At 37.2% G+C, this 22229-nt stretch overlaps 1 protein-coding gene across 9 annotated transcripts in view; it reads left to right on the top strand.

Moving 5' to 3' along the window:
- PDE3A (phosphodiesterase 3A) overlaps positions 1-22229 on the top strand; it is a 379994-nt gene that overhangs the window by 340611 nt on the left and 17154 nt on the right. For 6 of the 9 annotated variants that reach the window (XM_086404060.1, XM_086404059.1, XM_086404066.1 and 3 more), the window contains 8 exons: positions 245-382; positions 9167-9278; positions 15909-15977; positions 16303-16416; positions 16553-16752; positions 18451-18654; positions 19638-19793; positions 21736-21988. In XM_086404060.1, coding sequence (XP_086260186.1) covers positions 245-382; positions 9167-9278; positions 15909-15977; positions 16303-16416; positions 16553-16752; positions 18451-18654; positions 19638-19793; positions 21736-21988 — 1246 coding nt within the window. The remainder of the gene's footprint in view (positions 1-244; positions 383-9166; positions 9279-15908; positions 15978-16302; positions 16417-16552; positions 16753-18450; positions 18655-19637; positions 19794-21735; positions 21989-22229) is intronic. The other 3 variants (XM_086404062.1, XM_086404061.1, XM_086404068.1) reach the window with 1 other exon arrangement.

The following is a 22229-nucleotide window of genomic DNA, read 5'->3' as shown; positions in this document are numbered from 1 at the left end:
TGAACCAGCAATAGGCAGCACATAACGCAAAACTCATAGTCTGAATCATTAAGACCTTTTCTCATATCTTTGGGGTCAATATTTTGTTTCTTTTGACTTTTTTTTTTAAGATCATTAAGTCACCCAAAGTCATTTATTTCAGGTAAATTCCACTTGATTTAGAAAAGAAGGAACTTACCAAAGAAGGAACAAATTGCTATGTAGAAAAACTGCACGTTGTTAAAATATTTTATCTTCATTATAGGAAAAACCAGTTCTTGCTCCTGAACCTCTTGTCATGGACAACTTGGACTCAATTATGGAGCAACTGAATACTTGGAATTTTCCAATTTTTGATTTGGTGGAAAAAATAGGAAGAAAATGTGGCCGTATTCTTAGTCAGGTAAGAAATGCTTTCATGTATATGACTTTAAATGTAGGGAAAATATTCCTTAGTTGTTTAAAGCTCTGCACGTGGTTAACACCACTGGTGAGCATTAGGTGGAGAATACCCAGCATTCTGCAGAATCCTTGGTGGTGGGGTAACAAAAGAAATCGGAACTTCAAGTGAATAGAATATTGTATTCTTCAATTAAAATATTATATATATTCTAAGACAAAATGGAGGGAGCAGGGATACAAAAGGGAAGTGAAAAAATGATCTAAATTCATAGAATTCAACAAAAGGAAGCTGAACCAAGACCTCAAAAGAAGAAAGCTGCCAATTTATAAACACTAATTTATTGTCTAATAATTTCCAATTACGTTTTGTTTTTTTTTTAACTTTTGAGTAGTACAGTGCGTAGGCCTTATCTGATGGCTCAGATAGTAAAGAATCCACCTGCAGTGTAGGTGACCCGGGTTTGATCCCTGGGTTAAGAAATCCCCTAAAGAAGGGAACAGCTATCCACTCTAGAATTCTTGCCTGGAGAATTCCATGAACAGAGAAGCCTGGTGGGCTATAGTCCATGAGGTCCCCAAGAGTCAGACACAACTGAGTGACTAACACTTTTACTTTCTTTCACTTTAGTCCTTATCAAAAATAAAATATTAAAAGTATGTTTCCCCCAATCTGTGAGAAGCATATTAAATACAGCTCTTTATTTAAATATGAAAAATGTCTTTCAGTATCACAAGAAATATAGAATAAAACTATTGCTACATAAAATGTCTTTTTTTTTCCCCTTAAGTACTTTTTCCCTAAGTTTGACCAGTTTCAAGATTTTCCAAATAATGTTTCATTTCCCTGAGGGAGAGAGAAAACATACAGAAACTAAGAATTTGAACATGTTTGTTCTCAATAAATAAAACAATAGGGATTTGCTTCATTATCTAGCCCCTACTAAAATGCACACTCTTAATCAATGGGGATCATGGGTAGGAGGAGGAGGGGGGCAACCAAGGATGAGGTGGTCAGATAGCATCACTGAGTCAATGGACATGAGTTTGAGCAAACTCTGGGAGATAGTGAAGAACAGGGAAGCCTGGTGTGCTGTAGTCCATGAGGTCTCAAAGAGTTGGACGTGACTGAGTGACTGAACAACAAAATCGTGAAAGGGGCTCAGTCGTGTCCAACTCTTTGTGACCCCATATGGACTATACAGTCCATGGAATTCTCCAGGCCAGAATACTGGAGTGGGCAGCCTTTCCCGTGTCCTGGGAATCTTCCCAACCCAGGAATCAAACTAGGGTCTCCCACATTGCAGGCAGACTCTATAAGTTGAACCACAAGGGAAGCCCAAGCATACTGGAGTGGGTAGCCTTTCCCTTCTCCAGCAGATCTTCCCGACCCAGGAATCAAACCAGGGTATCCTGCATTGCAGGCAGATTCTTTACCAACTGAGCTATCTTGAAATGATAGTTATCAGCTTATTTTAAAATGTTTTAGGTTAGTTCTTAGAGATTGGAGAAATATCACAGCAGAGATACTAAAGACTAAAAGATTTGTTAATATCAGACTTAGGTGAGAATTCAGAACCCATTAACCCTTGCCTGCAAAACACTAGAAGAGAAATCATTTGCTGGACTGATTTCTTCTCTGTGCAGTGGACACAGGCTTCCTTCAGAACTCTGAGCAAGTTATCTGATTGTGGAATTTCAAAGTGAGGGTTCCTGATCCATGAAGGTTTAAAGGAAGGAATAGAGAGAACTTCTACCTTGTTCAAACACTAATGCTAGGCTAGTCTTCAAGACAAAAAATGTGTCCCTGCCTTCATGGAACTTCTGCTCCAATAGGAAAATTAGATATGTATCCAAATAATGACACTTCAACTTGCTACACGCAGAGGTATGTTCAAATAATGGATGGCTTGTGAAGCTCATTGAGAAGGAAATGGCAACCCACTCCAGTGTTCTTGCCTGGAGAATCCCAGAGACGGGGGAGCCTGGTGGGCTGCCGTCTATGGGGTCGCACAGAGTCGGACACAACTGAAGCGACTTAGCAGTAGCAGTGTGAAGCTCAAAATAAGTAGAGAGTCTCCATAACACTTGGTCATAGCCTCTATTGGACTCTGTTCTGACCATGAACACATTGAGAACCAGAGTGGCAGCCCTTGGACTTTGACTTAGAGATACTATCCTTCTTTTTTTTTCTTAAAAAAATTTTATTGAGGTAACATTGGTTTAGGATATTATACAAGTTTCATGTGCATGCTATATTCATTCTTCTGTAGACGCTGCTGTGTGCCACCACTGAAAATGTAGTTTCCATCTGTCACCATACAGTTGATCCCTTCACCTGTTTGCCCTCTCTCATCACTGCTCTGTTCTCTATGCCTACATATGTTTCTTTTTGTGTGGTTTGTTCACTAATCTTGTTTGTTATATTCCACATATAAGTGAAATCATATCTTTCTCTGTCTGACTGATAACATTTGGCAGAATATCCTCAAGATACATGCGTATTTTTGCAAATTAATAGTGCCATTCTCCTTCTTTTCCTTTCTCCTTGATGCTGACCAGCATCTTTTCACGCTGGCTGAGCTTGAAGGCCGGTTTAAAAGGACTCCTGTTTTCTTCAGTCCGTCTCTGCCTCATGCCTCAAGACTTCTCCAGGGAGGTTTTGTGTCCCATCCCTGAATCTCATTGCATACCAGAACTCTGAGGGTGTGATTTTACCTGGAAAAATGCCTGAAATGGTGCCACGACAGGAGGTGGCAGCGGGCCAGGAAGTCTTTTTTCTCTTCTATTGAAGAGTGTGTTCCCTGGTATGGGAAGAAAAGTCTCAAATTGTTTTGCATTTGGCATATATGTCACAGATGTTCCAAAACTTTACAGTTTTGTCTTCAGAGTAACTTGGATGCAGGTATTTTTTTTTTTTTTTAATCTCTAGTTGACAGAAGAAGAAACTGAGACTTAAAAGAGAAACGATACGGCTCATCTAAAGTCATATGGTAAACATTGGACCCAGGATTTGATGTATCTATATATAGAAAGTCCAGGGTTTTACCTTTATTTCAAATTCTTTTCAGCCCCTGCCAAATGCATTTATCGATTGTATTTTCAAACTCAGAATGGAGAGTCTGAGCAACAGAAAGTTGTCATTATAGCAACTGGTTTTACAGTACAAGTGACTGTACTAAATAGTGTTGCAGAAACCTGGCTCCCCTTGAAATTCTGTGAGGGCTGGGGGTTGGGGGAGTGACGGAAGGGAGCAACTTGACAGGTTTTGCCACAAAATATTTTCTAACTTGTGAATATAAATAGACAATAGAAGATTAGATATAAATAGCAATTAGATTTTTGTATCTTTTTTCCACTTATCTTTCAAAATAAATAACTACATGGTTTACAATGTCTCAATTTTTCTATAAAACCAACTATTTAACTCAGAGAAAAGGCAACTTTATTTGCCTTGCTAAGTAGAACTTTATGATATTTTTTCTCTGATTTGAGTTTATAAGCACAAAAACCATGAAATTTTCAGTGTGTAAAAGGCATTTTTTTTTTTTTCACTTTATAAGGCCTTAGAACAGCTGAAATGAATTAACTTGAACATTCCAAGAAATCACCTTCTGGCTGAGACTACACAGAAAAAGTCTCACTTCAAAAGACTTTTAAAGAGACATATGTGCAATGGAAATGACTTCTCAGCCTTAATGTACTGCCTGCCTTTTTGATGATTATCATGTTTATTTTAACAAATTTAAAAGGACATCATTCAGATTTGGGAAGAGTATTTACTTTTTTTGGTTACCAATATTTACCCAGTTAACAGTGACTTTTCTTTATTTATGAGTTTGGATCATTGCCTGTTGATTTATAACAGCTTCAGTGAAAACTTTCCTATTTGAAAGTCATACCCTAAAAATGTCTTGTCTGAATTTTTCAATTCATCTTTCAAATATTTTAAGAGAATAATGGGAAACTTTAGTCATTTACAGTCCTAACAATATTGCTTTTCAAATAATGGTGATAGGATATGAAACAGTTAAGAGCACACAGTCTGAAGCCATAATGTTGGACTTGAATTCTGGTCTGATAATGTGTCAACTGTGTGATCTTTTACAAGTCATTCAACTTTTCTGTGCCTTAGAGTCCTCTGCTTTCAAGTGTAATAAGTAACAGTGTCTATCTCATAAGATGCTACATGGATTAATTAATATAAGTAATTAATATATGTAAATATATGTACTTGGAGGAGGCATCAAGCTTATTCAATGCCATATATATCTATACAGAATAGTGAGTATATGTGTGTGTCAATAGCTGCTGCTATTATAAATAATTTTTATTGCAGTAACATGTATAGTTAAATCCACTGGGTATTTATAAACAAGGACTCGAATATAGCTTAAAGCAATAATAAGGAGAAAATAACTAGAAGAACTATGAAATATGACAGAAACCACAAACTTAACTTTCTATTGTATTTTTAAAAAGATGAGGTGGAAGGATATAAAATCAACACACAGAAATCCCTGGCATTCCTATACACTAATAATGAGAAAACAGAAAGAGAAATTAAGGAAACAATTCCATTCACCATTGCAATGGAAAGAATAAAATACTTAGGAATATATCTACCTAAAGAAACTAAAGACCTATATATAGAAAACTATAAAACACTGGTGAAAGAAATCAAAGAGGACACTAATAGATGGAGAAATATACCATGTTCACGGATTGGAAGAATCAATATAGTGAAAATGAGTATACTACCCAAAGCAATTTATAGATTCAACGCAATCCCTATCAAGCTACCAACAGTATTCTTCACAGAGCTAGAACAAATAATTTCACAATTTGTATGGAAATACAAAAAACCTCGAATAGCCAAAGCGATCTTGAGAAAGAAGAATGGAACTGGAGGAATCAACCTACCTGACTTCAGGCTCTACTACAAAGCCACAGTTATCAAGACAGTATGGTACTGGCACAAAGACAGAAATATTGATCAATGGAATAAAATAGAAAGCCCAGAGATAAATCCACGCACATATGGACACCTTATCTTCGACAAAGGAGGCAAGAATATACAATGGATTAAAGACAATCTCTTTAACAAGTGGTGCTGGGAAATCTGGTCAACCACTTGTAAAAGAATGAAACTGGACCACTTTCTAACACCATACACAAAAATAAACTCAAAATGGATTAAAGATCTAAACGTAAGACCAGAAACTATAAAACTCCTAGAGGAGAACATAGGCAAAACACTCTCCGACATACATCACAGCAGGATCCTCTATGACCCACCTCCCAGAATATTGGAAATAAAAGCAAAAATAAACAAATGGGACCTAATTAACCTTAAAAGCTTCTGCACATCAAAGGAAACTATTAGCAAGGTGAAAAGACAGCCTTCAGAATGGGAGAAAATAATAGCAAATGAAGCAACCGACAAACAACTAATCTCAAAAATATACAAGCAACTCCTACAGCTCAACTCCAGAAAAATAAACGACCCAATCAAAAAATGGGCCAAAGAACTAAATAGACATTTCTCCAAAAAAGACATACAGATGGCTAACAAACACATGAAAAGATGCTCAACATCACTCATTATCAGAGAAATGCAAATCAAAACCACTATGAGGTACCATTTCACACCAGTTAGAATGGCTGCGATCCAAAAGTCTACAAATAATAAATGCTGGAGAGGGTGTGGAGAAAAGGGAACCCTCTTACACTGTTGGTGGGAATGCAAACTAGTACAGCCACTATGGAGAACAGTGTGGAGATTCCTTAAAAAACTGGAAATAGAACTGTCTTATGATCCAGCAACCCCACTGCTGGGCATACACACTGAGGAAACCAGAAGGGAAAGAGACACGTGTACCCCAATGTTCATCGCAGCACTGTTTATAATAGCCAAGACATGGAAGCAACCTAGATGTCCATCAGCAGATGAATGGATAAGAAAGCTGTGGTACATATACACAATGGAGTATTACTCAGCCATTAAAAAGAACACATTTGAATCAGTTCTAATGAGGTGGATGAAACTGGAGCCTATTATACAGAGTGAAGTAAGCCAGAAGGAAAAACATAAATACAGTATACTAACGCACATATATGGAATTTAGAAAGATGGTAACAATAACCCGGTGTACGAGACAGCAAAAGAGACACTGATGTATAGAACAGTCTTATGGACTCTGTGGGGGAGGGAGAGGGTGGGAAGATTCGGGAGAATGGCAGTGAAACATGTAAAGTATCGTGTGGGAAGCGAGTTGCCAGTCCAGGTTCGATGCATGATGCTGGATGCTTGGGGCTGGTGCACTGGGACGGCCCGGAGGGATGGTGTGGGGAGGGAGGAGGGAGGGGGGTTCGGGATGGGGAACACGTGTATACCTGTGGTAGATTCATTTTGATATTTGGCAAAACTAATACAATTATGTAAAGTTTAAAAATAAAATAAAATTGGAAGAATTAAAAAAAAAAAAAAAAGATGAGGTGGAGATGTTACGTAACACAGAAAAAGGGACAAAATTAAGTATACTTACCTGTATAGTTTTTTCAAAGTGAAAAAAGTGCGTGTAAATAATATACACACTCTATTCCCAATGGGCAGCCACAGTGCTCCTTTGAAAACATAAGTCAAATAAAGACACTTTCCCTGCTTCAACTCTTCAAAGGTTCCCTGCCTCACTCAGTATAAAAGTCCTTATACTGGTCAATCTGGCTGTGAAACAGGATTGCAACCCAGTCAACACCACTCTATAGTCACTAACTTAAATTTTACTCCTGTCCTCATTCATTCTGTTTTGACCATGTTGGTCTTCTTGCTGTTTTGTGAGTGTAGCAGACATACCTCAGGGCCTTTGCACTATCTTTCTCTTCTGCTTAGGAAACTTTCCTCAGATATTCCTATACGACACTCTGCATCTCCTTCAATTATTTGCTCAAACTCACCTGAATATGCCTCTTCTAACCACCATATTTAAAACAGCAATTGCCATGTCCTCCTGGACTCAAAGCTCTATTCCTGCTTCCCTTTTTCTTTGTTCATATAACATCCCTTTCAGTCATAGTGTGGTGGTGGTTTAGTTGCTAAGTTCTGTTCAGCTCTTGTGACCCCACGGATGGTAGCCCACCAGGCTCCTCTGTCCATGGGATTTTGCAGGCCAGAATACTGGAATGAGGTGCCATTTCCTTCACCAGGGATCTTCCAGACCCAGGGATCTAACCCATGTCTCCTGTGCTGCAGGTGGTCTCCTGCATTTAGGTTGAGCCACTAGGGGAAGCTCAGTCATAGTGTGTACGTTACTAATTATGTCTATAATTTACTGCCCTCACCTGCTGGACCATAAATTCCTTTAAGGAAAGCTTCCTTGTTTTTTCATATATATATATGCATTATATATGGAAATTGTCTTAAACAGAAGGAGACAGTAGACATATACTGAATGAATAAATCCCCTTTTTCAGTTAGATATAAATGTGTATGTGTGTGTTAGTCACTCAGTCATGTCCAACTCTTTGTGACCCCATGGACTGTAGCCCGCCAGGCTCCTCTGTCACTGGAATTTTCCAGGCAAGAATACTGGAGTGTGTTGCTATTCCCCTCTTCAGGGGATCTTCCCTGACCCAGGATTCGAACTGGGGTCTCCTGCACTGCAGACAGATTCTTTACTGTCTGAATCACCAGGAAGTCCCATAAATGTGTATTATGTATGTACACAAATATAAACATAATATATGTCATTGATGAAAATTAAATCTCCAAATAAAAGAATATTAGTGAATTTGAGTAGATGTAAAGTTCATAATGAAAATAGAAATTTAACTATGAAGTTATCAAACATTTAGAAGAAGTAGTTTGAGAATCTTAAGCAAGAATACAAATAACTTAAAGGATAAATAATTCTTTCTCAGTCTCCTGAATTATAACCAGTACTGTGTCTTTGTGACATAAAGTGAGACCACTTTTTTAAAAATTTGTATTGAATTATCATTGATTTACACATTGTATTTTAAAAATAAAAGTGTGGTCACTGTAAATGATGCTGCTCTCCATCCTGCCATGTGAATAACCATTTCTCTCCCAATTACTCTCTTCTTTGCCTTTATCATTTTTTTCATTCTCTACAATTTGCATATCAAAGATACCAGTCACATCCAAACATATTTAGCTGATTTGAGTCTCTAGAGCTATGAAAGTAATTAAAAGGAGAATAGATATTCAAAGGAGAGAGATGGCAAATGAGGAAAAATAGTTCAAAAATTTTTATTTATACTGGATTAGAACAAATCTTTTTTTCTCTATATATTTCAGTCAAGACACCCTTTTCTTTCTTCTAATTCTATTCCCTTATTCTTCATTAAGGCACAGTTCTTTATCCTCTAGAAAGCTTTTTTTTAATTTATAAAATAAGTCCAGATAAAAGCTTTCTCTCATTCTTTACTTAGCATATATATTATACAATTAGCAATTTACTCAGTATCATTCTCTTATTATTGATATCACACACAATTTAGTACCTTGTTATATTTCTTTAGTGTATACTGGATTTTTTTCATTGGCTGTTTCTTAGGTTTATGTCTCTGCCTTTAAAAATAGATTATATAGAGGGCTAGGCCATAGAAGTCTTCAATATCTATTTGATCTGTTGTTTCCAGTAAGGGTTTCAATAGGCAACACATTAATATGGTTGATAGAATGTATACTTTTCCCCCATTTTTCTCTTTATGTATAATACACATCAAGGGATGTTTTGTAAAACCTTGTCTTTTTCTTTTACAGGTATCATACAGACTTTTTGAAGACATGGGCCTCTTTGAAGCTTTTAAAATTCCAGTTAGGGAATTCATGAATTATTTTCATGCTTTGGAGATTGGCTATAGGGAAATTCCTTGTAAGTAGAAGAATTAATACTTTTAAAATCCATTAAATTTGCTATGGGTAATGGGATATTGAATTAAGAGCTAGCACAGAATTACACATTGTAAGCATCCTATATGGTCACCTGGTATAGTGATTAGGAGATAATAGTTTATGTTAGAATCCTGGTCCCTTTATAAATCAGCTGTAGGACACCCTGGTCTTAATTAACCTTTAAATGCCTCATTTCTTAATCTGTAAAATGGATATAATAATAACTACTTCATAGGATTGTTGCAAGGATAAAATGATGTAATAATTGTTAAAGGGTTATAATAGTGCCTTGCACATAAGTAGCTCCAATTTAAGTGTGTACTAAATAAATACATGTTAATTTATTGCTCATTTTATGACATACTCCTTTTACTGGGTAGAATTCTCAACCTTTGCTCTAGCATCTGCCGAGTTAACTCACAATTAAAGTTTTTCAGTATAAGATAAGCCTGGCTGGGAATAGAGGGACAGGAAGATGATGGTCTAATGAATAAAAGGGAAAAAGAAAATACAACTGTAAGTGGTTGTGCAGAAATTATTAGGAACTTTTTTAAAAAATCAAGATAAAATGTGAAGACCAAAGGAGAGGGCACAGCCAAGGGTCCAAGCTTATGAACTTTGAATATTGCAAAAATAAGTCTGTCCTTTGTAATCATGAGGAACTGGAACGCAAAAGAGATAGTAAATTTTCAATATGTAGCATTTCTGTATCATCAGAACATGTAAGTAGCATTGTTGTACATGCTACAGAATATTTGAAACTGGAGAAACAGCTGTAAATCTAATCAGAAGGGTACAGAAATCACATGGAACTTTAGAAAGAAAAAATAGAAAGAAAAAAAATAGTTAAATACAGTATGTTGACTAGAGCTTGTGTTACTTAAATCATGTTTTAACTTTTAAGTTTCTAAATTTGCTTGTATGTACTTTGAACTTTAGAACCCCAGAACTCATGTCTATTTCTAGTAGCACGGAGCTTAAGTAAAAGTTGTATGGAGACTAGAACAACTGTGTTCAGAAGGAGTAGGGTAGTGCATTAACCAAGTGATTCATTATTAAGACGCTGGTTTTGAAAATGCCATCACATGCTACGTTAGGATATAAATGCACAGTTGATGTGTGATAGGAAAGAGGAATGAGTTATTGAATTTGCAAGTTGTGTGGTAGAGAAGGAGAATTAAGAATTAAATCTACAAATGAGATTTGTGGGAGAATATGAGACTAAATGCAGAGAAAATAGGACGGTGGAGTAGAGAGGGGAATTTAAGCGCTCTGGGCACCGTGGGAAATTCTGGCGGATGGGGCCATGGACGTGGAGAGAGAATTATGAAAAAGGGGTAGTTTGAAAGGATCTGAAGATAAGCCTTGCTTTTTTAATACTGCTTTCCCAGAGCTACCCTGGTTGAATGCCAGGGATTGACCTAAGTGTTAGTGATTTCTCAAAGCTTAAGGAATTATATAAATAAGCTTTTACAAAAAGGAAGCCACTGCAAACATTAAAGAACAGCTAGTCATCAGACTAAATTTACAAATAATATTAATTGATGATTAAATTTAAATTTAATTTATAAATAATATTAAATTTCCATATAATATAATCAGCTATTGCCAAGTTCCACTGAGTTCAAATCTCTTTCAACTTTTCTCTAGATAGTATTCCATTAACTCATAAAGTTGACCAGTATTTATTTAACTGTAAAAAGTTTGCAGATTCTAAATTTTATTATTACCTATTTATATATTGCAGGTAAACAGATGTTTTTCCTGAAATACCAGGTTCTTTATGTGGAAAAGAATTTGTTATATCTTTGCTTTTTCTGTTAGATGTGAAAGGGAATTTATTTACATCTTCTCACAGAAAAGTTTTAACTCAATTCATGATCACTTTTAAATCATAATACTGTGCATGTTATAGGGTTATAAATTTAGACCAAGATAGATATTTATTAAAAGCTGTATTTATCATTATTTAAAATTAACATGTGCAAAAATTTAGCATTTATTCCTAGAGAACTATGTTTCTAATATTTCTGTATAAACCCATAACTAAATGAAAAAAGCCTAAAGGTAACCAAAATAGGGCTGCTGCTGCTAAGTCGCTTCAGTCATGTCCGAACCTGTGCAGCCCCATAGACAGTAGCCCACCAGGCTCCCCCATCCCTGGGATTTTCCAGGCAGGAACACTGGAGTGGGTTGCCATTTCCTTCTCCAGTGCATGAAAGTGAAAAGTGAAAGTGAAGTCGCTCAGTCATCTCCAACTCTTAGCGACCCCATGGACTGCAGCCCATCAGGCTCCTCCGTCCATGGGATTTTCCAGGCAAGATTAGCCTTAATATGACAATGAGCTAAAATGTTAGAAACTAAAATTTTATTACAGTTTTAATTACACTTTTTAACAATTTCCAAGAGAAGAGGGAAAGTATGAAAGCTTGTACATTTATGCCCAGAACCTTTACTAAAGGACCCGCCTGCCAGAACAGGAGAAGTTAAGTGACTGCGGGTTAGATCCCTGGGTCGGGAAGGTCCCCTGGCGGGCTACAGCCCATGGGGTGGCATAGAGTCAGACTCGACTGAGCACAGTCAGCACAGCCTCCGTCTAGCTCAGTTTGATCAGGCGTATGTGATGAGCCCACCGAGTTTAAAGGTAGCCACCGAGGTGACATGCAACAAGCTAGCGGGGCAGAACTGCTACACTATTAGCTACTTTCCAAAGGTGGGGGGAAAAATGTTTCAAGTCTTATTTCTATTCTTTAGTACTTTGCTTCACTCATTGGTGAATAGGAGCATAGAGAACTTTAAATAGAAAATCTGTAAATTGAGTTCTAAAAACCTATAAATTTTATAGGCAACCCCAGCCTTCTATAGCAGCTCATTTCAACCCTGTGCTTGAGAAAAGGAGAAAAAGAGAAAACAGGTCTATTAAGACAGAAGAGTGGGTACGCAGGTTCTGGGGAAGGGGAAGGCGGGTGATGTTATTAGTATGTGCACGCGTGTTTATGTGTTGTCCAAGAGGCAGGGGCCGAAGGGTGGTGGTGTTTGCCAGGTGGGTGAGAGAATTATTAAGAGGTTTGTCCAAAATGCAGCGATGAAGGAAGAGGTTGAGAAGAATAATGATAAAATAAGGATAGCTCTGATTGCATTCCATAGCTCTGTCAGTTGCCTATCAAGGCCAGAAAAAGAAGAGCAGCCTTTGAGCATATTTGTCTGTCTTATAGAAACTTCTCAATCCCCTATGTTGACTCGGGTGCCTTTGCGCCTGAGGTGGTCCCCAGAGAATTAATGGCAAGAGCAACAATACCACCAGCACTTGGCACAGTATTTTCTCACAGTAGGTGTGAGTATGTGTTTAATAAATATCTTAATGACTTCTTAAAGGCAGGTAATTTTTCCATCCTGCTTAAGTGATAGTGACAATGTAATCCTTTTAGAATTACACCTGTATAACTATATCTATATAAATATATGTAATATGTATTAAAGGAGTTAGGTTTGGGTAACTATTGTTTAGCACTTGTGAACCTATACTCAAAAGCAAAAGGAAGGTTTTTTCCCCCATATACTCTCATACCTAGTTTTTAAATCAAGATTATGTTAACCTCTAAAAAGCAAACATATATAGAAAAAACTTTTTAACTTAGAATCAATTAACAAAGTTCTGTTAATTTCAGGTGTATAGCAAAGTGATTCAGTTATACATATACATGTATCTACTTAAAATGATTATAAATTAAGTTAGGTTTTAGTTGCTCAGTCATGTCTGACTCTTGAGACCCCATAGACTGGAGCCCACCATGCTCTTTTGTCCATTGAATTCTCTAGGCCAGAGTACTGGAGTGAGTTGTCATTTTCTTTTCCAGGGGATCTTCCTGACCCAGGGATCAAACCTGGGTCTCCTGCATTGCAGGCAGATTCTGTACCATCTGAGCCACCAGGGAAGCCCCAAAATGGTTATCAGATCAGATCAGATCAGTCACTCAGTCATGTCCGACTCTTTGCGACCCCATGAATTGCAGCACGCCAGGCCTCCCTGTCCATCACCAACCCCCGGAGTTCACACAGACTCACGTCCATCGAGTCAGTGATGCCATCCAGCCATCCCATCCTCTATCATCCCCTTCTCCTCTTGCCCCCAATCCCTCCCAGCATCAGAGTCTTTTCCAATGAGTCAACTCTTCGCATGAGGTGGCCAAAGTACTGGAGTTTCAGCTTTAGCATCATTCCTTCCAAAGAAATCCCAGGGCTGATCTCCTTGCAGTCCAAGGGACTCTCAAGAGTCTTCTCCAACACCACAGGTCAAAAGCATCAATTCTTCGGTGCTCAGCCTTCTTCACAGTCCAACTCTACTTACCTCAAAAAATGTGTTTGACAAGCTTTATTTTTTTTTACATTTTCAGCACGAAATTATTTAGATAGTTTGTTCAATGAAATTTTGGGCTTCCCAGATGGCACTAGTGGTAAAGAACCTGCCTGCCAATGCAGGAGACCTAAGAGACATGGGTTCAATCCCTGGTCAGGAAGATCCCCTGGAGGAGGGCATGGCAACCCACTTCAGTATTCTTGCCTGGAGAATTCCATGGGAAAAGAAGCCTGTTGGGCTACAGTCCATAGGGTCACAAAGAATTGGACACAACTTAATGACTAAGCATAAGCACGCACACACACACACACACACACACATACACAAGCTATAAACCCTTCTGGACTTGGACCTTGGGATGGGGAACAGGCCAGTAAGCAGTATAATTCAAGAGCTACAAGTTCACCTGACTTAGTGTTGTCTATTTTTCATCCCAAAGAGACACAGTCAATACCCTGATACCGCCTCCACCCACCTTGTAATGCTGGGCACATGCACAGGTTTCTCTGACTTGTAGTGGTAATGGTAGTTACATCACATAGTAATTTTCCCCGCTTGTCACAAGGGAAGAGTAAAGAACTTAACCCAGAAACTCTCTTCCATCATAGCCCCGGAAACCCTCTGACCAGGTTGCATGTTCTTCTGGTGGGTCATCACTGCCTTCTCCCTCCTCCATGGCTTAGCTTAGCTTTTATTTTTAGCTCTTCAATTCTATTCTTACAAATCCATCATTGTGTCATAACAGCAATCACGTATTTTCAGTTCAGTTCCATATAGTCACTCAGTCATATATGATTCTCTGCGACCCCATGGACTACAGCACGCCAGGGCTCCCTGTGTATCACCAACTCCTGGAGCTTGCTCAAACTCATGTCCATGAAATCAGTAATGCCATCTAACCATTTCATCATGTATTTTAGGTAATGATATTTACATCAATCACAAGCTTACTATACAACAGCCACTTTAAAATAGGTCCCCTTCTGTAATTCTCAAAATTGTACTATGAAATAGGCACTATTATTGTCTCCATGTTTTAAGATAAGGAAGTGAGACAATGTTTGAAATGACTCAGTAATACAGGTAATAAATGTCAGGGCAGAGATAAAATCAGATATGTCCTAGACCCTGAGACTTCTAGCATGATCAACTTTGTACACTGGCACAGATATAGATTTAAAATGTAATTGTCTTAAATCATTTGCGATAGTCCATACATGGAGATAGAGACCCCAGTTTGAATAAAAGTGTTCTTTGGAGACTTGGTAATATCAGTGTTCACCTTTGGCAATGATACAGTGAACAAGGTTTGCCGTTTACCACTCCAGAACTTAGGAGGTCTGCTTCTCAAAGCTCTTCTGAAAACATCCTCTCAAGACCTCCCTCAACCCTTCACTGAGTTTCTGGAGTGTTTACCCAAGATTTACCCATGTGTCTTCACTTAAAGTTGCCAGAAATGTAGGAAAACGCACACCATCTTCCTACGTGCTCCTGTGTGCCACCAACAACACAGATGTCCTAATTTCTGTTTTCTTCCCTGATCAGAGAACAGGTGTTGTTCTCAAATTTTCGTTATTATTCTGCTTGTTCTCTTCTGTTTTTGCTTCTCCTCATCTGTTGAGTGCTATTCAGAGGTGTCATCTATTACCTTATAGAAGGAAATCATATCATGGTTGGTCATTAGGAATAAAATGTATGAAGTTAGCATACTTAGAATAAAGCATACCAAATCAGTGAAGTATTCTGAAGGGTCAGATAAGAGAAAAACACGGAAAAAATGGACTGACGAAGGTGAGCCAGGAACACAGTGGGCCTTTGGTCATGGTTCCATAGAAGCTAGACCACACGTGTAGAAATAGAACCCTATTGCTATGATAAGGACATTTTAACTGGGGGACTTGGTTGCCCTGTAGATTTATACACTTCAGGATGGCTCAACCCCTTATGTTATTGTACAAAGAGGTTTCAATTTTTTCTCTTTCTGTATTTCCTAGAACTTTATTCCCAAACCAGAATTTCTAGATCAGAGAACATAATTGATTTTGGTTTTGATGTGCTTTGTGGATTTTATCTATTAATACATATAGAAAACGTTACTCGTTTTCTTACAGTGTTTTAAGTTTGATACAGAAGAATAGCACTATTTTCAATTCAGAGGTTATATTTGAGTGCTATTTATCAGAAAAGAGACACTGGGTGGTATGAACCATTGGTCTGAGCTGGGTTAAGTGTATCATGGGCCTTTTGTTCTAGTCCTCTGCGTAGTTTTACACAGGAACATGGGCATAAGGACAAGAGTAAACATTGCCGTGGATTCGCACAGTGAGTTTGTATATGTTGGGTTATTTAGTGAAATTTATTTATGTTAGGTGGATGCTGGTCACAGATTTTGTTCATTTAGGACATCTGCATGTGTGATGAATGTTGTAAGTTGTTTTTTTTGTTTGTTTGTTTGTTTTTCTTGTTACTATGAATGTTGTAGAGAAACGGAAGGGCAATCACAGAGTATTTGTCCTAGAATGTTGGGCTGACTTTCACCCAGGTTGTTTAAATGTAAGGACTAAACCGTTTGTCCAGTAGGTGGCACTCTTAGTCCTCGGACCCCAGAGTTCACAGATGCATGCCTGTTCCTTTGCATTGGTTACAGACCACAACAGAATCCATGCCACGGATGTCTTACATGCTGTTTGGTATCTCACGACACAACCTATTCCAGGCCTCTCAACTGTGATTAATGATCACGGATCAGCAAGCGATTCAGGTACATATTAAGTTCTCTATGCTCCCTTGTAAACTATGGGAAAGGAAGAGTGGCTTTTTAAATAAAGAAGTGAACATAACTGACATCAGTTTACTACTTTCTTCAAAGCTATATTATTTTCATTGTCTCTTCTCAGATTCTGACAGTGGATTTACACATGGCCATATGGGATATGTATTCTCAAAAATGTATAATGTGCCTGATGATAAATATGGATGTTTGTCTGGAAATATCCCTGCCTTGGAGTTGATGGCCTTGTATGTGGCTGCAGCCATGCATGACTATGATCACCCGGGAAGGACTAATGCTTTCCTGGTTGCCACAAGCGCCCCTCAGGTAAACCTTTCGATTTTGACCAGGGGAAGTAATTCAATTTTGAGATTTCTCTGAAGAATATTAATTTTATAAATTTGACGTATAGCAGGCACCAAGCGAATACGAACGAAACTATATTTAGACCTAAGATAAAATTCTTAGAGACCATGCTCATTTTGAAAAGATATGATGGTTTGTTCTAAGTTATTAATGATGCATCTACATTTATCACCTATGGAGATCCCTTCTCAGTTTTCTTCTGAGGAAGAAAAACTGCTTGAATTCATGTTAATGAATTTCCTCAACAAAGAATATCTGACCTATACAAAAGTTTTCTTCCTGAAAAGATTGGAGAACCAAATCTTTCTCAGTTCTTTAAGAATTAGAGGCTTCTTTGGATGTAAATCCAGTTCCTTTGAGATATATTATAACAAATATCATTTTTATGGCATTTTTATTGATTAGGAAGAATTAAAGATTGATTTGTTTTATTTGAGGTAAATTTTTTACCTGAACATAGTTTTCTCAAAACAGTAACTTTAAAGACGTTCCTCTAGGCACGTGCTTAAACTTCAGTCAAATATCAATCACTAAGTATCTAGGAATCTCCATCTATATAATTAAACTTTGATTTAATCAGATGGACAGACCCATTTTACTAAAGATCCCATGGTCTTATTTTTCTTTCTAGATGCTCTGGAGACTAATCTGACCCATTACTCTTTTTTGTCATGTTTGTTTTTGTCTTTTGTTCTCATCTATTTTTATCTGTTTCCATGCTCTCTCTTATAGACTAGCCTAGAGCTTTCCTTAATTAAAATTAATTTCGTTTAAGTAATTTTCCTTTCATCTGTATACAGTACGAATATCCTGATTTTTTTTTCTGACTACTTAAATTTCTTTCACTGTTTCCTCCGTACACTATGTATTTTCCCTAAACATAAGCAAATCCTTTGGCCAGCACACTTTACCGCTCAGTTTTGCTACATGTCCATGTATTTTCATTTACCTCAATATTAATTTTCATGTGCTTGGTCTCTCCTTTTTGTCCTTATACCTTTTTTTCCCTCCATCATCAATCTGCCACACTGGACTTTAGGCATTTTTTTAGGCAACTTTCTTTTGCTTCACAGCTTCCCTCAGCATTATTCGAACAAGTAGATATTTACTATATACTTTCAATTACTAGACAGAGGGTGATATTTCCTATGACTGTGAGGTAAGAATAGTTTGAATTATGGGCTTCTCAGGGATATCATAGGTCTCCCACATTGTAAGCAGACGCTTTACCGTCTGAGCCACCAAGGAAGTTCTTTATTAGTTACATGTGTTTAATTAAAAGGAAGTCATTCTTATTTCAGATGTGGGAGATAACTGAGTTACCTCTTAGGGATATTAATATATTTGCATATTTTTATGGTTAAATTCCTGTGTCTTGCAAAAAGAAGAGTAATCCGAAATAAGCTAACTCTACGCCCTTCACTTACAAGAATTTGAAATAAAATTTCAAGGAAATGAACTTAATCTTACCAAAAAAAGAAAAAATAACCAAGAAAAGTAAACAGTCAATGTACAGTAATAAGTAATTCTTAATAACTAGCTGTTACAAGGTTGCATTTCTATGTTCTATGACTAAAGATGATTCCAAATGTTTTGCATATTCTCATTTATTTTTGTTCCTAATTTAAAAAGCTGAACTCGACTCTCGTCTTTGCCTAGGCGGTGCTCTACAATGATCGCTCAGTCTTGGAGAATCATCATGCGGCTGCTGCATGGAACCTTTTCATGTCCCGGCCAGAATATAACTTCTTAGTTAACCTTGACCATGTGGAATTTAAGCATTTCCGTTTCCTTGTCATTGAAGCAATTCTGGCCACTGACCTGAAGAAACACTTCGACTTTGTTGCCAAATTTAATGCCAAGGTAACTAGATTTGTATCAGTCCTCATTTTCTGGCCACATTGAAAGATGTCATGGAATGAGAGTGTTAAAAGTCATTGCTGCCACCTCATAGATGTCGAATGTGAAAATGAAATGCAATGCGGTGTTAAACCAGAAGCAGTTATTTAGGCATTGGTCCCAGTGTGGAAACCTAATATATTGAGGTCCTGTAGGTATATATTACGGAGAAGGTAATGGCACCCCACTCCAGTACTCTTGCCTGGAAAATCCCATGGATGGAGGAGCCTGGTGAGCTGCAGTCCACAGGGTCGCTAAGAGTCGGACAAGACTGAGCAGCTTCACTTTCACTTTTCACTTTTATGCACTGGAGAAGGAAATGGCAACCCTCTCCAGTGTTCTTGCCTGGAGAATCCCAGGGACGGGGGAGCCTAGTGGGCTGCCATCTATGGGGTCGCACAGAGTCGGACACGACTGAAGCGACTTAGCAGCAGTAGCAGCAGCAGGTATATATTATACCTTGTACTGCAGAAGAATAATAGAATTCTAACTATCATTGTGATTTTGTTTTAGTTTTTTTTTTTTTTTTGCTCCCATCTCTGTGGAATACTAATACCTGGTAGTAGTAAAGGTCAAAAACCTGAAGCAGAATTTAATACATCAAACATATAATAAATGCCCAAATAGTAACTCAAGAAAATTTCTTATTATTTTTAGCTACAGTATTTTAGTAGTAATTTATAACACATGCTAGTATTAAATAGCATTTATTTTCAGTTCCATAATTATCTATCATTTGTTGTTATTTTTTTAGGTGAGCTATTTCACTGCTAATTTATGCAAGCCAAATAACATTATTTGAAACAGCTGAGATGTTTCTCATTACTTGGTATTCCTATCTGCACATGGTGGACAGATCGGAATACATAGTAACAAGATGATCAGTTTTCTGTAATTTATTTTCCTGTTCAACTTGTGCATTCACTTAAACTTTGTCCTTCAAACAGGTGAATGATGAAGTTGGAATAGATTGGACAAATGAAAATGATCGTCTACTGGTTTGTCAAATGTGTATAAAGTTGGCTGATATCAATGGGCCCGCTAAGAGTAAAGAGCTCCATCTTCAGTGGACGGAGGGTATTGTCAATGAATTTTATGAACAGGTAACTAATTTAACTATTTTCCTTAATCCATATTGAGGCTGCTTATAGATTCCTTAAAGCAGCAGTCCCCAACCTATTGGGCACCAGGAACTGGTTTCATGGAAGACCATTTTTCCATAGACGGGGTAGGAGATTGATTGCAGGATGATTCAAGAACATTACATTTATTGTGCACTTTATTTCTATTATTATTTCATCCCCTCCACCTCAGATTATCAAGCGTTTGATCCTGGAGGTTGGGGACCCCTGCTCTAAAGCTTCCAAAGGCTGTAAAAGTGTGATTAGTCATTTTATATTCATGATACCATGAGAAAAGGCACTGGCCAATTTTAATCAGAGGTTTAAAAAATGACAAAAATTGAACTATAGACATAAAACTCTTAAGATAAAGTTATTAAGTATTTTGATGGAAAAGGGTGTTAAGATAATAGAATGACCTCAGAAAATATTAGGAATCCCATTGAAATACTCATCAATTTTATCATAATAGAAGCTAGGTTTAAATTAATATGGATGAATGTATATCAAGTTAAGTTCATTTACTTTTCTAATAGTTTATAACAGCAGTACATGAAAAAGCTAATAAAAATAGCATTTTATTTGACACATTACCAACAGAACATGAAGGGATCTTCCCCACATGACCTTACCCCAGCCGTACTTGAAACCTTGTGTTTGGTGCTGTAAACATCTCTCATAAGAGGAATCTCAAGGTAGTGGAGATGGGTAAATGATGGGCATCAGTAGTGACCTAAAAGGCCAGGAAAGAAGTACAAATATGTACCCTTAGGAAAAACAGAAGTAATAACTCTCTTTAGATACTTAAAAGACTGACCTGCAAAATTAGGATTAGGTTTATAATGATGTTGTACAGCTTAAAGAAGATAAATTATATAAGATACAACAGGATTTGCTTTATTAAAAAGAAGACAAAAAACTTCCCTAAAAATAGACATGACTATAGCCAGTCTATAGAAGTTATAAGCAGACAGATTTTAGGTCAATGTTAAAAAGAAATTTGTATTCCCAAAGTCATCCAGAAATAAGATGAGGCCCCTTAGTAAGTAATAAATCACCATTCACCAAACATATTTAAAGAAAGAATTTTTTATGTATTATAGACAGGACTCATAAAAAAAGGTTTATACTTTCTAGAAAAGATTGTGTTTTCTTGGAACTCATTGATACTCAGTCCTGAAATATTGACTATAGATAAAATGTAAAGAAAAGCAACTTGTGATAATTCCATTACATATATAGGCATAACCATTGTTGATATTTTGGTATAATTCTTTCATTAATGTTGCTAGATAATTTCGGGCTTTCAATCTAACTTTTTCTTTAGAAAGATAAATTAGTTCAAAATAAAAACACTTATACAGTAGTACTATTAAACATAGAAAAATAAGAATATCAGAAGCTATATAATCACAGAAGACATAATTCAACCCAAAGCTGGGATAAAGTACTAACTTTAATTGAGGAATAAGTTATTTTAAGCTTTCTAGGCGACAAGACCAAAAAAGGCAAACATGATAGATTATCCGGTGGATATTTATGTCTAGCATTGCCTTTTAAGATGCATTTATATTCTAACTTACACTCTGTTATAAGGAACAGTGACTAGTATGATGATAGAGATCATCTGCTGAGACATAAACCATTTCCGGTAGTTCCCCTGATTGAAAACCAAAGCCTCAGGATTACCAAAGGATAAGTAGCAACAAAGCAATCCTATAGGAATCTTAGTAATTTGGGTAAAATCTTTTAGCAGTCAAGTACAGAGAGAGTTCACACATCAATGCCCAGATTCCATCAATGCCCAGATTCTTGCATATTTGCACATTTTAGATGCCAAGTGAATGGTGACTTAATTTGTATTCTACCCTTTCCTTGTCGTTTGCCTTTCTAGTTAACCATGTTGCTACATTCCTGTTTCTAGGGTGATGAAGAGGCCAGCCTTGGGTTACCAATAAGCCCCTTCATGGACCGTTCCGCTCCTCAGTTGGCCAACCTTCAGGAATCCTTCATCTCACACATCGTGGGTCCTCTGTGCAACTCCTACGATTCAGCAGGACTGATGCCAGGGAAATGGGTGGAAGACAGCGATGAGTCAGGAGACACGGACGACCCAGAAGAGGAGGAGGAGGAAGCACCAAATGAAGAGGAAACCTGTGAAAATAATGAATCTCCAAGTGAGTCATAAAATCTTTCTCGAATGTGTTTCTCCCAGGATTGTTTTCTTACATAGGTTCTGATAAAGTTGATGCTTCTCATGAGTTACCTAGTTAAGTCCACACATCGTCTACTGAATTGATTATGGATACTCCCCTCTTCCCAAATATCATCATCATAGAAATTACAGATTATGAAATTATTATAATATCATATTCATACAAAGGTATGTTCTCTGTCATGAATTAAAAAAAAAATAAG

Source organism: Bos grunniens, chromosome 5, assembly GCF_055505025.1.
Source record: "Bos grunniens cultivar Pamir isolate PY7600 chromosome 5, Bosgru_T2T1.0, whole genome shotgun sequence".
In the NCBI taxonomy this organism is placed as follows: domain Eukaryota; kingdom Metazoa; phylum Chordata; class Mammalia; order Artiodactyla; family Bovidae; genus Bos; species Bos grunniens.
Note: the sequence above shows the minus strand (reverse complement) of the source record. Positions and strands in the feature narration are given on the sequence as shown.